The sequence below is a fragment of the Lepisosteus platostomus genome, chromosome 21 (genome assembly GCF_059453375.1).
Source record: "Lepisosteus platostomus isolate fLepPlt1 chromosome 21, fLepPlt1.hap1, whole genome shotgun sequence".
NCBI lineage: Eukaryota > Metazoa > Chordata > Actinopteri > Semionotiformes > Lepisosteidae > Lepisosteus > Lepisosteus platostomus.
Genome location: NC_142631.1, coordinates 15996186 through 16012778, shown reverse-complemented (window position 1 = coordinate 16012778; position 16593 = coordinate 15996186). Strand labels below are relative to the sequence as shown.

The 16593-nt window shown below is 39.0% G+C and overlaps 2 protein-coding genes and 1 long non-coding RNA gene across 8 annotated transcripts in view; 2 read left to right on the top strand and 1 right to left on the bottom strand.

The window, feature by feature from the left end:
- The window catches only part of nek6 (NIMA-related kinase 6), a 120307-nt gene extending 112971 nt beyond the window's left edge, over positions 1-7336 (top strand). For 4 of the 5 annotated variants that reach the window (XM_088614572.1, XM_088614574.1, XM_088614570.1 and 1 more), the window contains 3 exons: positions 605-5829; positions 6366-6420; positions 7093-7336. In XM_088614572.1, the coding sequence (XP_088470698.1) occupies positions 605-715 (111 nt within the window). In that variant the 3' untranslated portion in view covers positions 716-5829; positions 6366-6420; positions 7093-7336. Of the gene's footprint in view, positions 1-604; positions 5830-6365; positions 6425-7092 lie in introns of all 5 variants that reach the window. The other variant, XM_088614571.1, reaches the window with a different exon arrangement.
- Positions 7337-12021: 4685 nt separating this feature from the next.
- Positions 12022-12535, top strand: LOC148644097 (uncharacterized). Its single transcript, XR_015928952.1, has 2 exons — positions 12022-12109; positions 12191-12535. It is a non-coding gene; the product is annotated as an uncharacterized LOC148644097 (long non-coding RNA).
- Positions 12536-16020: 3485 nt separating this feature from the next.
- The window catches only part of psmb7 (proteasome 20S subunit beta 7), a 36357-nt gene continuing 35784 nt past the window's right edge, over positions 16021-16593 (bottom strand). The window contains exons 8-9 of one of the 2 annotated variants that reach the window (XM_088615324.1): positions 16556-16576; positions 16021-16261 (exon numbers count right to left, since the gene is read on the bottom strand). In XM_088615324.1, coding sequence (XP_088471450.1) covers positions 16150-16261; positions 16556-16576 — 133 coding nt within the window. In that variant the 3' untranslated portion in view covers positions 16021-16149. The remainder of the gene's footprint in view (positions 16262-16555; positions 16577-16593) is intronic. The other variant, XM_088615325.1, reaches the window with a different exon arrangement.

The following is a 16593-nucleotide window of genomic DNA, read 5'->3' as shown; positions in this document are numbered from 1 at the left end:
TCTCCTTTAAGGAACACTGAAATCTGACAATTAAATGAATAAAGTGAAGATCAAAATCTATAGATTTTTTATTTTTGTATGATTGGTCTCCGCGAACAGGGAACCAACAAAGCAAACTGAGGGCTCAGACATAGGAGATGAGATATATGGCAATTCTTTACATGCGGACTGCGAGCGATTTGAACTGGGTGTGTAAGCCATCTGAAACTTCAGGGATCCCACTGAATTCTCTTTTAATAGTCATTATGACTCCACATCTGTTACTGACTTTTACTGACTCATTTTTGTGTATGTTCCAGAAGGGACAACCCCTAATAATGTGATTTTGAGAACAGACATACGTTCGAGGAATGCAAAGGGTGCTGCATTGTTGGTAGTGTTGAGGGTGGCGTGAGAACGTCTGGGTGATAGTGGTCTACAATCAAGGGCTGTATTCATATCATTGATAGTGATTGGTGGGCAGTGGGGTTGTCTCTTCTCCTAAATGTTTGTGAGTTCAAGTTGTAACAACTTCAGTTAAACAGGTAGACACTCATCTTGCAGGTTTACCCCTCTTCCACTTCTGTCACAATGCCTGAAGGACTGTCTCTTCTTCTTTCTTCAGCTGCGGGAGCTGGTCAGCATGTGCATCAATCCAGACCCCGATCAAAGACCCGATATTTGCTTCGTCAACCAGATAGCGAGACAGATGCACCTCTGGACCTCCAGCACCTGAAATCTTTGTCGAGGCTGCTGGGCGATAAATCCAACACATTTTGGTCTTACTTGAATTTTTGGAAGATGTTTTTCTTCACGAAACTCAAGATGGTGTGACTGCCAGACCTTCATTTTTGTTTGAAAACCACCTCTTTTATGAAGACCTTTATGCTTTAGTAGTGCAGAGTGGTTGAAAACAAAATTGGGCAGTGATGTGGTGTTAAGGAGAAAATTATGTATCCACAGTGTCCTGCAGACAAGCCTCTGTTCTTATTGATTTTGTCATACAGTGCTCTTTATCTTAAGAAAAAAATAACTAACCTATTCATAAGAATGCCTGAGTATTCAGTCTAACATAATGCCATGTAAACTTGCCATATTTAATCCATTCAAGGTCATCACTGGCGATACTCATTATTTTTTGCATTGTAACTCATTTCAGTTTTACCTTACTTTTTTAAAGTTGTACATTTAAAAAGCTACATAAGACGGTCTGAACTGAACTATACTTCTCTTGCTCAGCCTTTTGCTTCATTTTTCTATTTCGTTTGTTAAAAGCTTCAGAGTTTACCGATTCAATATTGTGATATGAAGTTTTTGTTTAGAAAGCAGCTGTGATGGGGTTTGCTGTTCAGTTTTCTTTTAAAAAAAAACTTGTACCGATAAATGACGCAGGAATTGGTGAGTACTGATAGCAAGTGTCCTATCTCTTTGGAATGAGGATGTAGAAAGTCCCGTTCAGGAAGTATTTTTTTGTTGTTGTAACTGTGAAAAATGATCTGTAATGTGAATGAAAAAACACATTGAAACCAAGACCGTTATGTGTCAAGATAAAATGTATACAGTATTGAATGGAAACTTGCATCGTGCTTGAGATTAATATATGCATTTTTGTGCAAAGATATTGCCCTGTGTATGAGCAGATTATGTGAAGAAGAATTTTAAGTGGAGACGGTATAACTCCTTTCCACTGAGAGTGCTAGCATCTGCACATTCTCAGATTCTTTTTTTTATAGAATTGTCTCTTAAGTGTTAACCTTAACAGATGCTGCTTTTGCAGTGCTTCACAGATGATGACAAGACGTATGCTTTTTTTCCTCCTTAAATGTTATATATTGTCTGTTATTTAGTATTGTGCCAGCCTTAGCTGCCATGATTTCAGGAAATATATTTTAAATACAAAGAAACTAATGGGAGTAAAACATTTATGGGACAGGTTTAATAAAGCTATGGGTACAAATCATGTTTTAGAGCAGATTGCTTATAAAATATTTTACATGTTTCTTTTAAGAAAGGACACTAGTCTTGCAATAGAGATACCGCAACATCTGATTATTAATTTCACTATGTGCTTAATGAGACAAAATCCGCCCTAATTAGTTTGACTGGCTTTCAATAGAAATACCTTGACTGAAAACATTTGTAGACAAGAATAAATTCTGTGTAATGAACTTGTATTAATCTAGACATAATGATTTGACTCTTTCTGCAAAAAAAAATATTTTAAATCAGTTTTTCTTTGGGCAATTTGGCATTTGTATCACTGTGATTTTAATTTAGTGGAATCACGTTGAAGTGTTTCCCATTTGTATTTTGTTGGTGAAAAAAATCACTACATTATCAGATGGTATTTCTTATTCAAGATGTACTTGGGGAATTTCTAACACTTGATACAATTGTGCTGTTACTATGACAAGTTATGCTTAATTTATGTTGGAAATAAACATCTCTCTTTCTCTCAGATTTGCCTGTGCATTGTAAATTCAGAAAATAAGGTAACATTGAGCTGGTACAAGAATTTAATTTCACTGATGGGATTCCAAGGCCTTTTAAGCAGTGAATTAATGGCATACCATTTGTTTTGTTTTTCAGATTCTCGTTTATTTATCTCAAAGAAAATAACTCCCTTGATTTGTTTCTTTCTTACGGGGATCAACATTAATTGGCTGCCTCTCCTGTTGTTCAGAGGTGCCGATAATCTTTCGAGACAAATTTGGAGAATGTATAGTGTTAGTGAGCCCTTTGGGAAAAGCTCATGATACACGGTTATTCCCAGATGTGTTTCAATTCCAGAAATTCCTCCTAATCAAAAAGATCGATTGATATAAAACACTTAACTGAATGTTTTAACAAAGTTCATTGCTTGCAATTTATTGCAGAATAGCACCTGGATTGTAAGATAGAGTAGAGTAAGGGTTCCAACAATTCTGATTTTTGAACCCTTACTTCCAAATCTTTATCAGTAAAACTCCCATGGGTAATACACAAAATTTGAATCGCCTGGTTACCTTTGCCTGAGGTAAGATCACAATAACCAAATTATCCAAGCCTGAGTTTACTCTTGCCTTTTACTACAAATTATTTCTGTATGAAATAATTGCTGTTGGGCAAATTGCCTACTGTAAAATGAAGAGCGAGATTGTGCTGTGAGTCCATGAGGTTATTAATATTTATTATGCTCTTGTAACCAGTAGTCATCTGTTTTAGTTGAAGTTAGTGGGAAAATCTGTGAAGCTACTTATTTTCTCAGTTAAGAAAAACAATAACATACTTTGACATTGCTAGCAGTACTGCTACCAATAATTGCCAAATATAAACTCAGCCAAAGAGATAAAATGTTCCTAACATTATATACATACTGTATAGAGTATAGTGGTAAACATTACCTCTTCCTTTCAGCAAATACTGTATAGAATATTTAAAACTGTACAAGAGGATATTTGTACTGATACAGGGCTAATGAAAGGCATAGGAATCGTTGTCAGAACTTAGTAGGCAACTGCTGTTAAAAATTGAAGTTAACTTGGTGCAATTAACTTAACAATTAAAGGGCTGATGTAGTAAAAGGCGGAAACTTTTAACTTAAATTATTTTCGTCGTAAAACCTCCGTGAAGTTGCCCCCCCCGCAAACGATGATACCAAATGCATTAGTGCTGCGTTTGTGCCGGTTTGTCCCCTTGAAAGTAGCATTTGTGCTGCTTTTATTTCCAGGATCCGTGCGTTTGTGTGAACAGGACAATTATGTTAAATGACAGTATCATACCGTAATCACAAAAGTTTAGCCTTAATAAGCGAACATTAGAAAACAATTGCATGTTCTTAAAAAAGGCTTCAACTAGCACGTCTCAATACATCATAGCTGTGCCAATATTTTTTTTAATCTGAAGAAGTAGTTTCTTATTTAGTCCATTTTATGCAAATCAAGGGAGCGTTTAAAGATTTGACAGGTCTTTCGAGCCACATACAGTACTTAAAAATTAGCAACTTTCTGTATTACAAGAATATTGTGGTTCTATTTCATGTAATGCAACTTCGGGGAATGTGAAAAAGAACCAGGAAATTGTTTTTTAAAGGGGCACTATGTACTAAGTTGACCTAGATAGTTCATAACACGACATTGGAAACTCTTACTGACTCACACATGCAGAACTCAGAGATATTTGAAAATATTTTTATTTTCACATAAAATAATTGAACATATATCTAGGTTTTTTTAAAAAAAAAAACAATCATTCATGTACTGTGTTTGTATTAAAGTACTGATTAAGGTACCTTATTGAGACTTGAACATTCACAATTTGTTTTCAATTCAGTTGAATTCAAAATACTTTATTCATCCCCATGGATGAATAACTATTCAGATCATGAAATTAGCGTCAGCCTTGCGCCAGAAACAGTTTCAGAATTCCTGCCTTTTAAGTTTGGATCAAATGGTAAGAATTATACTGTTAGTGTTTGACAGTCAATCTCACCTGTGATTACTGTACTGTACATCACTCATTGACTGGTTCCCCAACACTTTTCATTGTATAATCTGTGTAGTGTAAAACACAATATTGAATTTCTCTCTTAGAGATGACAGTTTGAGTTAATATAAAACTTATCACAATTTCTTTCCATGCACTAGTTCACATTCTGTTTACATGTATGTTTTTTTTGTATTTTTGTATATTTGATCTGAAGGATTAAACTTCTGCGTGGAGCCTTGTGAAACGCTCATAGACGAACAGTACAGTATATCATGTCGTGACACCCCTTGCTATAAAGGAACTAAAGGGATGCTTTGCTTTTTTCATTCATTTAGATTAATTTATTCGTTCATGTCGTTTTTTTTAAGTTGTCTTTAGAATTCTTTCCAGACATTTAAAAAATAAATAAAAAACATAAACATTTTAACCTATGAGTCATCATGTCTGACATGACATACAGGCTCCGACTCTACTGCATTTGTTTGCTACTCTGTTTTTACCTGTCATTCGAAAAAGATAAACAACTCATGTCCAGTCACAAAAATGGACTAGAAAAGCGCATTACAAAGACATTTCAGCTTTAATGCTTGAAAACCGAGCAAACAGGGGGAACCGCCTCGTCTCTGAACCGTAACTTGGCTTTAGTCAGGATAAGAGATGGACACGCCCGGTGTTTTGCGTGGCCGGCCTGGTGGCTCCGCGGGCTGAACCATCGGACACTTCTAAAGTTCAGAAAAGCGCATCGACTCCCCGTGAGTGTCGGGAATCGAAGACGAGCCCCGAGCCTCCCCGTCAGTCTGAGATCTAAGCCCCGGGTGAAGCTCTCACGCTGTCGGGGTGAGTTTGTGGAAGGGGCTGTTCTCTACCACGCCGGCCGTTTTGGGGGGCTCCATTTTCGGGGCTCTCCAAAACTGGGAAAAAGGGGGGTTTAAGACCTTAATAAATTAATAGTTCCTCGTTCAATTCTAAAAAGCAGCCCCTTATACCACTGAGACACCTGCAGGACAGGTGTGGCACTAGCAGTGAGAGAGAGGTGCAGTCCTCACTAGGAGCGACAGGAGTCTCTCTCCAGCACATTTCTCTTGATACGATCAACCGGCCGCAAGCTAAACGAGTCTGGCGAACAGTCTCGCAGGGGAATGTCGCTGTATTAGGCTGTCTGAAACTCCTTAGCCGTTATATACTTTACGCATGATTTGGTGAGTTACAGTTTCTATTTATCTTCGGTGTGGTGAGTGTTGAGCCCTTGTAACAGAATCCACAGCTGTCATTCAGGAGCCGAGCCCGCCTCCAGAGTGACCTTCCTCAGCGGACACGCCCCGTCCACCTGTTCCACAGGTGCGCTCGGCAAGATGGCGGCGGGGCGAGTTTCTGCGGCGTGAGGTGCGTTTGCGTTTTATTTCTATTTTTCTTATTTTAAGTGCAAAAAGTCAAATCTTACTTTGAGGAAAGCTAGACAAGAATGTATTGTTGTTGCTAATTTTGTTTGCATTTGTTTCGGTTTAATTTGTGGTTTAGGACGCCGAAATTAGTGTCCTGTCCTTTTCGGCGTGCTCACGAAGTTTTTAAAGTCTGCATTAGTTCAAGTTCAAGTTTATTGTCATTATTCTCATATACAGGTATATGGTATAACGAAATGCTATTTAGCTAGCCCTCAGACGATAAGTAGTTCTTATACTTATATCTTTCATTTCGTATACTTATATTTTTCATTAAAGTGTGTTTTTTAAAGATGTTGTATATCTAAATTGGTTTTCTTCAACGAAAAAGGCTGTAGTTTGTCTTCAAACATTTGCTTTATAAAGTCAGTAGCTGTGTAATCTCTTTCGGATTCGGCCTATATTAACGCTCTCCGCTCCGGAATTCTCACATATTGTAAAGATTAAATTTACTAATTCGTAAGGTTTTTATTTCTCCAGGTGACAAAAGGATTCCAAGAACGGGCCTCCAGTTATGAAAAGGTGTTTTTTCCTGGTAAGTTATATTCCTACTTTCCGCTATACCTTTTATCTTTGTGTAAGTCGGTAAGACAAACGTATTTTCCAACATTTTAACACCAGAACGGGTTTATACTGACTATATAACTGATTTTCGTTCCGTTGTGCTTTTGTTAAATAGGAAGTGGAAACTCTTAAGTCGCTGATGTTTAATGGTTCTTTTGTTTATTGAATCTATTGGGTAAAAATGTATAATACTAACAAATTGCAACAAGTTTTCAAAGCGGGAAGTTATTGTTAAATAGAAAGTGGAAACTCTGAAGCGCTGGTTTTTAAAGGGTCTTTTATTGATAAAACCCATTGAGTAAAAATGCGTAATACTAACAAATTGTAACAAAGCGGGGAGTTAAAACGAATGTTATAGATGCTGTAAGTGGTACTTTCCAAGTTTATTTATTCATTCATTTATAAGTAGAATTGAATTTCTATTTGGCTGAACGTATTTTCTAAATATTGGAGTAGTTTGACTGGGATGTATCTGCGATTTCTAATGGAATTACCTATTGCTTTCTTATTGAATTTGATCGTGTTTGTATATTTCTTTATTCAGGCAGCTTGTTTGAAAAGTTAATAGATTTCAGAACGTCAAGTGAATCGATTCTGCAAATCCGATCTCTTTTTCACATGATCCTTTTTCTTTTATCTTCAGGTCTGCGGCTCCTGATCCTCTGCGCTCCGACGATCTCCTTTCCAGCTCCACTCCAGCAACTCGTCGTCCGTTGGAAAGTTCTTCTCGACAATGTGTGCTTTTCCTGACATTTGATTTTTGATCCCAATGGCTTGATCTGTAATGTCCCGATTCAGTGCTGTATTTTATTCTTGACCTGCATGTTTTCTGTTGACTGCTGCTATTGTATGTGCTGTGAATTCTGCAATAAAAACTCTTGATTTCATTGTCTGCATTGTCGTGTATTTTTGAAGGTGCGAAGGGTTGTCCCGCAGTGTGCGCCACGCACCGCAAGGGGACACCCTATCGCACGTGTACCTAAAAGTGCGAAGACGCCCGCCTTTTTAGATAGTCTCTGGGGGAAAAGGGTCCCTAGCAGGGAGCGTGGGTACAGCCCCGGGGGGAGGAGAACTGAGGATAGCTCTAGCCAAGCCCCCTCACTCCCAGCTAGAGGGGAAGGGAGGCTGGAGATGGCCTCGGCCCGAGAGAGAGGAGGCACCCAGGGCGGACTCAGCCTATCAGTCACAGCTTGCAACTGACAGCTTTCTAAGTCCACACCCCAGGAGACCTGCCTCTCTGCAGGGACCAAAGCCACCACCAACCTGCCATCCTCTCCTGCCAGGAGCGAGTGGGCTTGGCTAGAGCTGCGGTCAATCAGCCAGCCCCCGCCTACCCCTCTCCAATGAGGGAGGGTGGGCGAGGCTCGGCTTGATTGCTACCACACCCCGAAAAAGATCCCAGATACTAAGTTTTTTGGCGGGAAAATCTGGACACGCTTAAAAAGGGGGTAGCCTTTGACCTTTTCAAGTCAAAAAGTGATAGGGTGTCCCCTTGCGGCCACAAACTGTTAACAAAATCTCTCCGCCAAAAAACTCACCACCATCGGGGTTTTTCAGGGCCAAGGGGGTACAGAACTCTGCACAAGAAATGAAAGAACAAAATCAAGGTTCAATCAACACTTTATTGAGCGAAAATTGCATACAAAACAAAACATTACAATACGTCGGATGCACAAGCTTCGATGTGGAAATTAACATGCATTTCAATTACAAAGTGTCAAAGCACGGATACACTAACGTTAATGCTGTTACAAGTCAACAGAGTACGGAAAGATCTGCATGCAACTACACGGCAAAAACAGAAACATACAGCACGTTACTGTTTCTCCAAGGCTTCTGTCGAGCAGCGATCAGCATGAAGACTGGAACTTCGGTGCATTTCCTGCAAAACAACAGAAATCAGTCTGAGCTGTGCTTTCTGTAACAGGATCTCAAAATGATCCCAGCTAGCTAGTTCGAGTATTGACGGACACGTTCAGAAGATGAACCTGTTTAAAAAGATTTACAGTTGGAATAAAGCGATTAGCCTGGTGTAACAGAAAATGTTCCTGTTCAACCGGGTATTGAAGTAGATACATTTAAAGCTTTAAATTCAAAGCGTGAACACCGAAGGCACAATACCGCTACAGTGTATCGATTAGATGAAAACTACCAAATTCTTGTTTTTTAACGATGTCCAGTTTGATTAGCATATTCTTTTTCTGAAACAACCCGGTTAATACGTGAACAATTAATCCAAATCTTTCTAGGCTCCGTTATTTTAATTATGAACCTGCGTTTCGCGCATCAGAAAGCTGAAATGATCGCAGTTTTAGCAGAAAATTGCTTTCTTTAACCAGCAGGCCTACAGTGTTGTCGGGTCAAAACCATTCCTGCCCTGGAGAAATCTAGTATCACACCTAGTTTGAGTTTTCTTTTGACAAGGTGCATCGTGTTTTCAAACAACACTTTTCGGCAGGTACAGATAGAGTGTACCTCAATAGGATCCGTGGAAAAGAATAAAAACGTTTATACTTACACGGTTAATTCCAGCAGCTGAGCCAAGCATGTCCTGCCCGAAGACACCAAACTGGAAACACAAGAAAACATGTATTTATACGACCATTTAAAGATAATTTAAACCAAGGTTTCTTAGTAGCGAACGGCGTTTTGTCCAGGGCAGATAGCGCAGAATATATTTCAATAAAATACGTGTAAAGAAATGAATAAAACGTTTATACTTACGTTTAGACTCCCATTACTTAGTGTGAATCATGTCCTGCTCGAAAACACTAAAGTGGAAACACAGAAACAGCAGAATTTAGAATTTTAAGACCATTTAAACTAAAAAGTATTAGAAGCGTTTTTTTCCCGCACAATATAGTCTGGAAAATCATGAACAAACTTTACAATTCTAGGTGTCGGTTTGGATAAATGCACACGCTTGATTTTGCGAACAAAGTTCACGAAGTGTTTGATAAAGGAGCATACGGAAAGCGACGTTTTCATTCTGCCGATACAGCTTACAGTGTCTTCACGGCCACAACAGAGCTTCTCTTCCATTTAAGAGGAAAACACGTGTTGTCTGTGAAACACAGGTGGCTTGTTAAAATAAAAGATTTGGAAAAGAAAAGACATTTAAAAAAAGCCATTTAGCTCCCAGCGAAACTACGTGTTTTACCCCCTTGCTCCTACAAGGTTTAGACTTCAGAATTACATTAGTTACATTTTATTTACATTCAAATAAAGTAAAAATAATAAAATGCTAAAAGACGCGGAACAAACTCACCCAGCTCCCTTCTCCCCCGCTGAACCTGGCGGACAGGTGCGCGGGGCGTGGCCTGCGACTGATGTCACCCGAGTGGGCGTGGCCACAGACTGACGGCGCACGTAGCTTTTTTCTTGGCTCCGCCTGAAAACTTGCGGAAGAAATCCAGCGTGTTTTCAGAAGCCCCCATGAGTTACAAGTTTCAAAATGTTTTATTTCCATGGCCATCTGAGTAATCATAGTACATTTAATGGTTATTAGCATCTGAGAACCACAGGAATGTGAATTAAAGAATTTAGAAATATGTAGGCGAGCTGTGGAGTTAGAAGATCTTTGCAGGACATTTACAGTTCTATAACCTGACTTATCTTAATGCTGCACCAAAAAGTCAGATTTTTCATCTGTAAAATGGTTAATATACAGTCAATTTACTACCTATGTACTTCTTATTAGTCATGCAGCTGATGTGTTCATTTAAGAAGTTACAAGAACATGAGAAAGTTCAAACAGTATTCAACCCATGACGCCCTGGTATCTGGTATCAGTTTGATTCGATAATATCATGCAGTCGTTGCTCTAAAGAAGACAGGCTGTAGGTTTCAACGAAATAGCTGGATCACCTGAGCCATTCTCCCACAACTCTTGGTGTAAAGAACTTTTAAATGCACTTCCCCATGGCATCCTTTCACAATTGCCTTGGTTCATGTTGAAGTAGTTCACACTGTATAACTGCAACTTATTTGCACCCTGCTAGTTTACTGAAATGCCTCAATCTCCTTAGTTAAAAACTACAACACTCTTTTAATCATTATTATTTTTAAATACAGAGGACTCTATTAGCAATGCATGTTTTTATAATGGGTCTGCAGTACTGTCTTTCTCCTTTGCGATACGTCAACTGAAAACACCAGTCCAATCAAAGCAGGCACAGATAAGTGTTCTGATGTAGGAACAGAAATAATGTTAGGCAAAAAGTGATTTAAGAGTTAAAATCACAAATCTGTATATGTATAAAGAAATATCTATATATATAAACCATAATCAAATCATTATCTTTCTCTCTTAATCTATTTCTGAATTGGATTGAGGTATGCTGAAAGGTTTAGAAAGAACACACTTCTAATAATGTTCAAGGAAAGTTTATTTGAGCAATGCTGTAGTGTCCCTAGAAGTCTTCTGTAGGATCCTTGCATTTTGGCTGAAGCCCAGACTGTGGTGTTTCTCTGAGCCAAGATGGCCTCTGAGCAGGCAGGGATTTGGAAACAGGTGTGTGTTATTGAGACAGACACACCTGGGCATTCCATGTGGGAATTTTAGGGCTTTTGGGATTGGTTCCCATGGAATTAGCCAAACCCCTGGAATCAATGAAGAGGCTTATAAAAGTGAAGCTGGGAAGGAAGATATTTAGATTGTGCTTTGAGTTGGAGAGGAACAGGATAAATATTTATGTTGAGCTGTGTTGTTAATGGTGCTGTGGCTCTATAATAATGAGGAGTGTGATGGTAATGGCTTGGAAAATTCAACCAGAGCACTTACTGAAGCCAGCTAATCGTCCGGGAACTTGACAAGCTGTGCTGTGGTTTGGAAATGTAGTAAGAGATGCCGTCCAGTAGGGAGTGCTACATGCACTGAGAGGATGTATGGATTGTTGGGCTGGTTTGTGGAGTAAACTGCTATTGCGGAACTTAGTCAGTGATGCTAAATGTAGGTTAGGGTGTTGCATGCAAAAAAACCAAGCAATGTGGAGGTGTGCTTACTTGGTATTCTAAAGACTTGCTTTAGGTGAGGGTTAGTTGGCTTCTCTTCTGTATGGAATTGAGGCGGTACAGCCTTAAGCACAAGACTATGAAAGTACCTGTGAAATGGTTTCATGGATCAATGCAAGGTATTGGACAACCAAAAAGGCATTTTAGATGGTCCTGTACGTCTTGCCTGTATACTTGAGGTAAAGACTTGATTCCACAAGAACCCTATTTCAAGGGACTTGGCTTGTAGGTTCTAAATGAAAGCTATTACTACTTCACGTATAGCATTGTGGAGGGGAGTTGGGGACAGGGATGTGGTTACTTGGTAACTTTCCACTCCCACAGAATGGAGTGGATTTCTTAACTTGCCAAGTTTCCTGGAACTACTTGGATTGTGAGACCAGAGGTGTACCTTAACATTTCAGGACCTTATAGACTCCTTCATGGTTGTGGACCACTGCAGTCATTTAACTACTGTACAAGACTACATCCTCTTGTGTAGATGGTGCTTTTCATCCTGGAGTAATTTCCATGTTGACAGGAATTGACTTCACCTGTCCTGGAAATGCAGCACTACAACTGACTGCAAAGTTCACCTGGACAAAGCTTAGAAACCAGAAACAAGCTCCATTGTCTGCTGGGGGCTGGAGGTCCTGCATTTCCTATTGGTCAGATTCTCATGTACTGAGGAGCTCCTCTATTGGTCAGTGAGAGGAGGTGTCTCTTCAATTCCTATTGGTCCCATTTAGGGAGCTGAGCAGCCAATCACAGCCGGTGACAACGCTGGATGATCTTCATACACTGATCTATGGAGGAGGATATGTTTGGAGTTTCTGACCTTTTGCTGTAACTGACACCCAATGAAGGCTCCACAGCTGGAATGTTTTTTTTTTTTTTTTTCCTTTTCATCAGGGAATAAATATTGACATGCCCCCTTACAAATGTGTTTGACAACAGAATCCACCTTTAAGTACTGTAACATTGTGTATATGGGCGAATAGATGTATGGCGATTATTGCAACTGGTGTGGATGTTGGTTTATGTGCAAACCTGTTATTTTTGGGTTGACTACTAAGTAAACCTGGCGTTTGTGTTATGGTGACCGGGAGATGTGCTGCAGTCTGTACACATAGTGTCTAAGTTTAACAGTGGAGGACTTGGTCAATGTTGCTGTGCTCATTGAAGCAGGAGCCATTTTTAATAACTAGCTATACAGCACTTGACTGTACTAAAAGCCAAATAAAAAGTGTCCTTTACAAGCTGGGATGCTTAAAAGGAATATAGCTGGATTGCATTTTAACCCTGCTGTTGTGCAGTGACAAAGTTATTAGCTATTCCAAATTGTCTTAGGCAGGGGGGGAGTATTTGTATTCATCTTTAACTTCATAACATCGCACTAACAAAACTGTTTCTGTTATTTGGGAAAATTTCAAATCCAGACTAGGAGGAAAAACAAAATCCCTGAGAAAAGCTGGCACTAGCAAAACTGATGTAATTACCATAGAAACCCTTTAATCTTTCATTTAAAAACATTTTCAAATACTCCTTGTGTATTTCTCTTTAGTGTTTTGTGGCTATACTGACAATATTAAAGTTGCATCTGGCATGAAACTAAAGCATTTTCAGTAATGCTGTTAGTAGCTACATGCAATATGACTAATAGAACATGCATGAAATGTTAAAATAAACAGGAGCAAATGAAATATGGAAGACAAATTTGATCTAAAGTTTAAGGTTAGTGAAGTTATTCTACCTCATTAAGCATGTTTAAGATTTTAATTAAGCTAAATATCATACATCTCATAAAGGTAAAATTATATTCATATAAACACTGTTGGTTTGTCTATAAATAAAACAACCTTTTTATGAAAATTCCCCAAGTTCTCCTTAATGACTTTAGTTAAATTTGCACAGACCTTGGTCGTTCTGTTTAATAAACCTTTATAGACCTCATCAGTCGTATTAAGGCTAATTTCAGTGCATGAAACAGAACTGTAGTAACAGCTGCTTGCCACTACTTTCCTATCACTGGTTCCTCTTCAGAGAACTGGATGAAAATCAAACACCAGTTTACGTGCTTTAAATTGGGGGGAGAGGGACAGAAGATGAAACTAAAAGGAAGCATATTTGAAAATGAGAATGTAAAGCACCTTTTTTTTTTACATAAAGGGATATCCCCAGGTATGTTCTTGTTATCCCAGGAGAAACAACTGGATGAAATGTGCAGATCCATTAACTAATAAAAACCAAATGAGTTAGATGGCCATTATGCTGTCCCACTTGTTTGTGACCATTCTTGCGTGTTAAATGTTTAACATTTAAAACAGAACACTGTACCTTTCACTAAAAAGAACCACAGCCTAAACGAGTGCTGAAAACATGCCTCACAGCACTGGGGTCCTGGGTTCAATTTTGGACCTGGGGTGTTATCTGTGTAAAGCGTGTAAGTTCTCCTTGGGAATTTGTGGGTTCCATCCAGGTGCTCCTGTTTCCTCCCACAGGCCTGGCTTCTGTGGAAAACTGGCCCTGGTGTGTGTGTGTGTCTGTATGTGCCCTGTGTTGGACTGGCGTCCCATCCAGGCTGTATGCTCCCTTGCGCCCGTGGCTTGTCAGGATGGGCTCTGGCCCCCCCGGAAACCCCAAAATGGATAAAGGGGTTAGAAAAGGATGGATGGATTAGTGACGCCGATAAATAAAAGCGAAACTCTTGAAAAATACCACAGCACTACAGTCAGGGTATTTAGATGCTATATATGTTGACATTCAAATGAAGAATTTGAGAAATTGTATACTGTGCTATATGATGCATTAAGCTCACCCTATTCATGGTATATTGACTTTTCTATATCACAGATGCAGTTATAACATTCAGCAGAGCATTTGCTAATAAACCTCTGATAATTGCGAACTGAACGGCCATCCATACATACTTAGCAGGAAACGGAGCATCTCTACAGCATAACTGAAATATAGTAATACCATAAACTGTGAAATGTCAAGCAAATGTCAAATACGCTCTGCATTCCTCTGATATTGACCTTTTCGGCAATGTTCTTTACCCTGCCATTCATTACCAGACTGGTAGAGCAATTCTATAGCCACTGCAGGCAGAATGAAAGATGAAATAATATACTGGCAGCATAATATTGCATTGCCAGTCGATTTGGATAAACTATGTTGACATTTGCCACTCAGGCTGACCTCTGACTTATCTACATTGAAGCTTTATCATTAGCTGTAGGTTTTGTATGAAAAACGGTCAATAATGCAGGCGAGACAAGGAACAGACTTTTGGACTAAGCTGTTTGAAGACGGCTTTATGTTTCAGATAGAAAATTCCTAGATGTATTCCCATATTTCTGGTCATTATTGTAATTATGCCCACAGGTAAAGGTGTTGTTAATGTTAATATATTGTGCGATACACATGGGACAGCAAAGTAACATTTTAAAAGTAAATTGTGGTGCCATCCCATAACCATAAACCACACATTTGCCCATTATAGTATAAGGATGACCACCGAATCCTGGTTTGAGATCGAACACAATCCATTTTCTAACTGATCCTTCCAATACGGGGTCGAGCCCATCCCAGCAAGCAACGGGCACAAGGCAGGGTACACCCTGGATGGGACGCCAGTCCATGGCAAGGTGAGATGTATTATCGCCATAACTGTAAATGTCTGACCAGAAGACTGCAGCCTTAACTTCAAACAAATAAAATTTCGTACAGACGAGAGTAACAGCTGAACAGACGTCTCATTTACAAAAATGACTGCCTTCCTGGTGTCCGCATGAATCTTATTTTGTTATCATGTACAGTAACTGCATTGTTATTGCGAATGACCCGTTGAAGCCCGGAGTTCAACAGCACAAGCTTTTGAAAACAAGTTCTGCATTTAGTACTACAGGGCATCACGGTGCAAATATGAACCAGATTTGAGGATTTGAGATTTGGCAGTTTCCAAGATAAAGGTAGTTTTAAGTTTGAGAACAAATGTGATGTCTGTCATTGTGGTTTAAGCAGAATGTCATTTTGAAATAAATTGTCATTGAAAGGATTCACACCTACCACGTTGGGAATTAATTGGCGAAACCATTTTTGCTATAGAGTACTTTGCAGTACAAGATACATATAAAAAATGGTGGACATGAAGCATATTTCATCATACTGTAATAGCACTAATTAAAACGCTACCTCCCAAATTAAGAGTTAATTGGTGACACAGTTTCTGAAGAGCAACTAGTGTTTCACCAAGCGACTACCATCACCATACCCCCATTTTGAAAGGGTAATATGCAGATCGAACCACCGTTGCCAGCCTTGTTTGAAATTCCTGGGAGTTTCTTTTTTAGATTTATGGATGGTAAACATTTGCTAAAAACTAGATAACTATTAGTGGAAATCTGCTTTTTCACAAAAGAAAAAAAATCAAGCCAGCCGAGTTTGATCTGACTTTTCACCGACACTTTTTTTCCAATTTTTAACGTTTGGAAATATTACAAATTCATCACAACCCTTTTTCATTGCAACGTTTTCTAAGGACTAGGATATTAACAAACAGGTTCTACAGACAAGCTTGTACTCATACACAGGCTTTAATAGTAAAATGTAGCCTACAGTTCACCACCATCGTGATATTATAAATACAGCAGGCATTAGAATACCACAAAGTAAGTGGAAACCAAGACACAAGTTACAAGTACTTTCAAGATGTGTCCATTGTTTGTACAGTTTCCTCCACAACCTCCAGGTCTAATGGGGTGATGGCCTTCGTCAGAACTCCCGTCGTTCCCCTTTTGTACTTGTAGCTCCCAGATCTGTTCAAATAAAGCAAAAGACGTCACTCAGGCCTTAGTGTTCTAAATATGAAACACTCACTGAAATAACTGGAATATCTACAATGTTGGGATGATGAGCAACCTCAAAACCAGACTATTTATATAAACAAGTGTTTAGAAAGTGACAAGAATGACCTCAAAAGCATTTAAAACGTAAGTATGGTTAGAACGCTACAGGTTAAATGTGTTAATATCCACCATAGGAATACAGGTACACTCCAAACATTAATTGTTAGACTAAAAGCATATACAGATCACACTATTTGTACTCACTTTGGCAGGGCTTCAAGTTCCCTTATTTATAAAAGAAA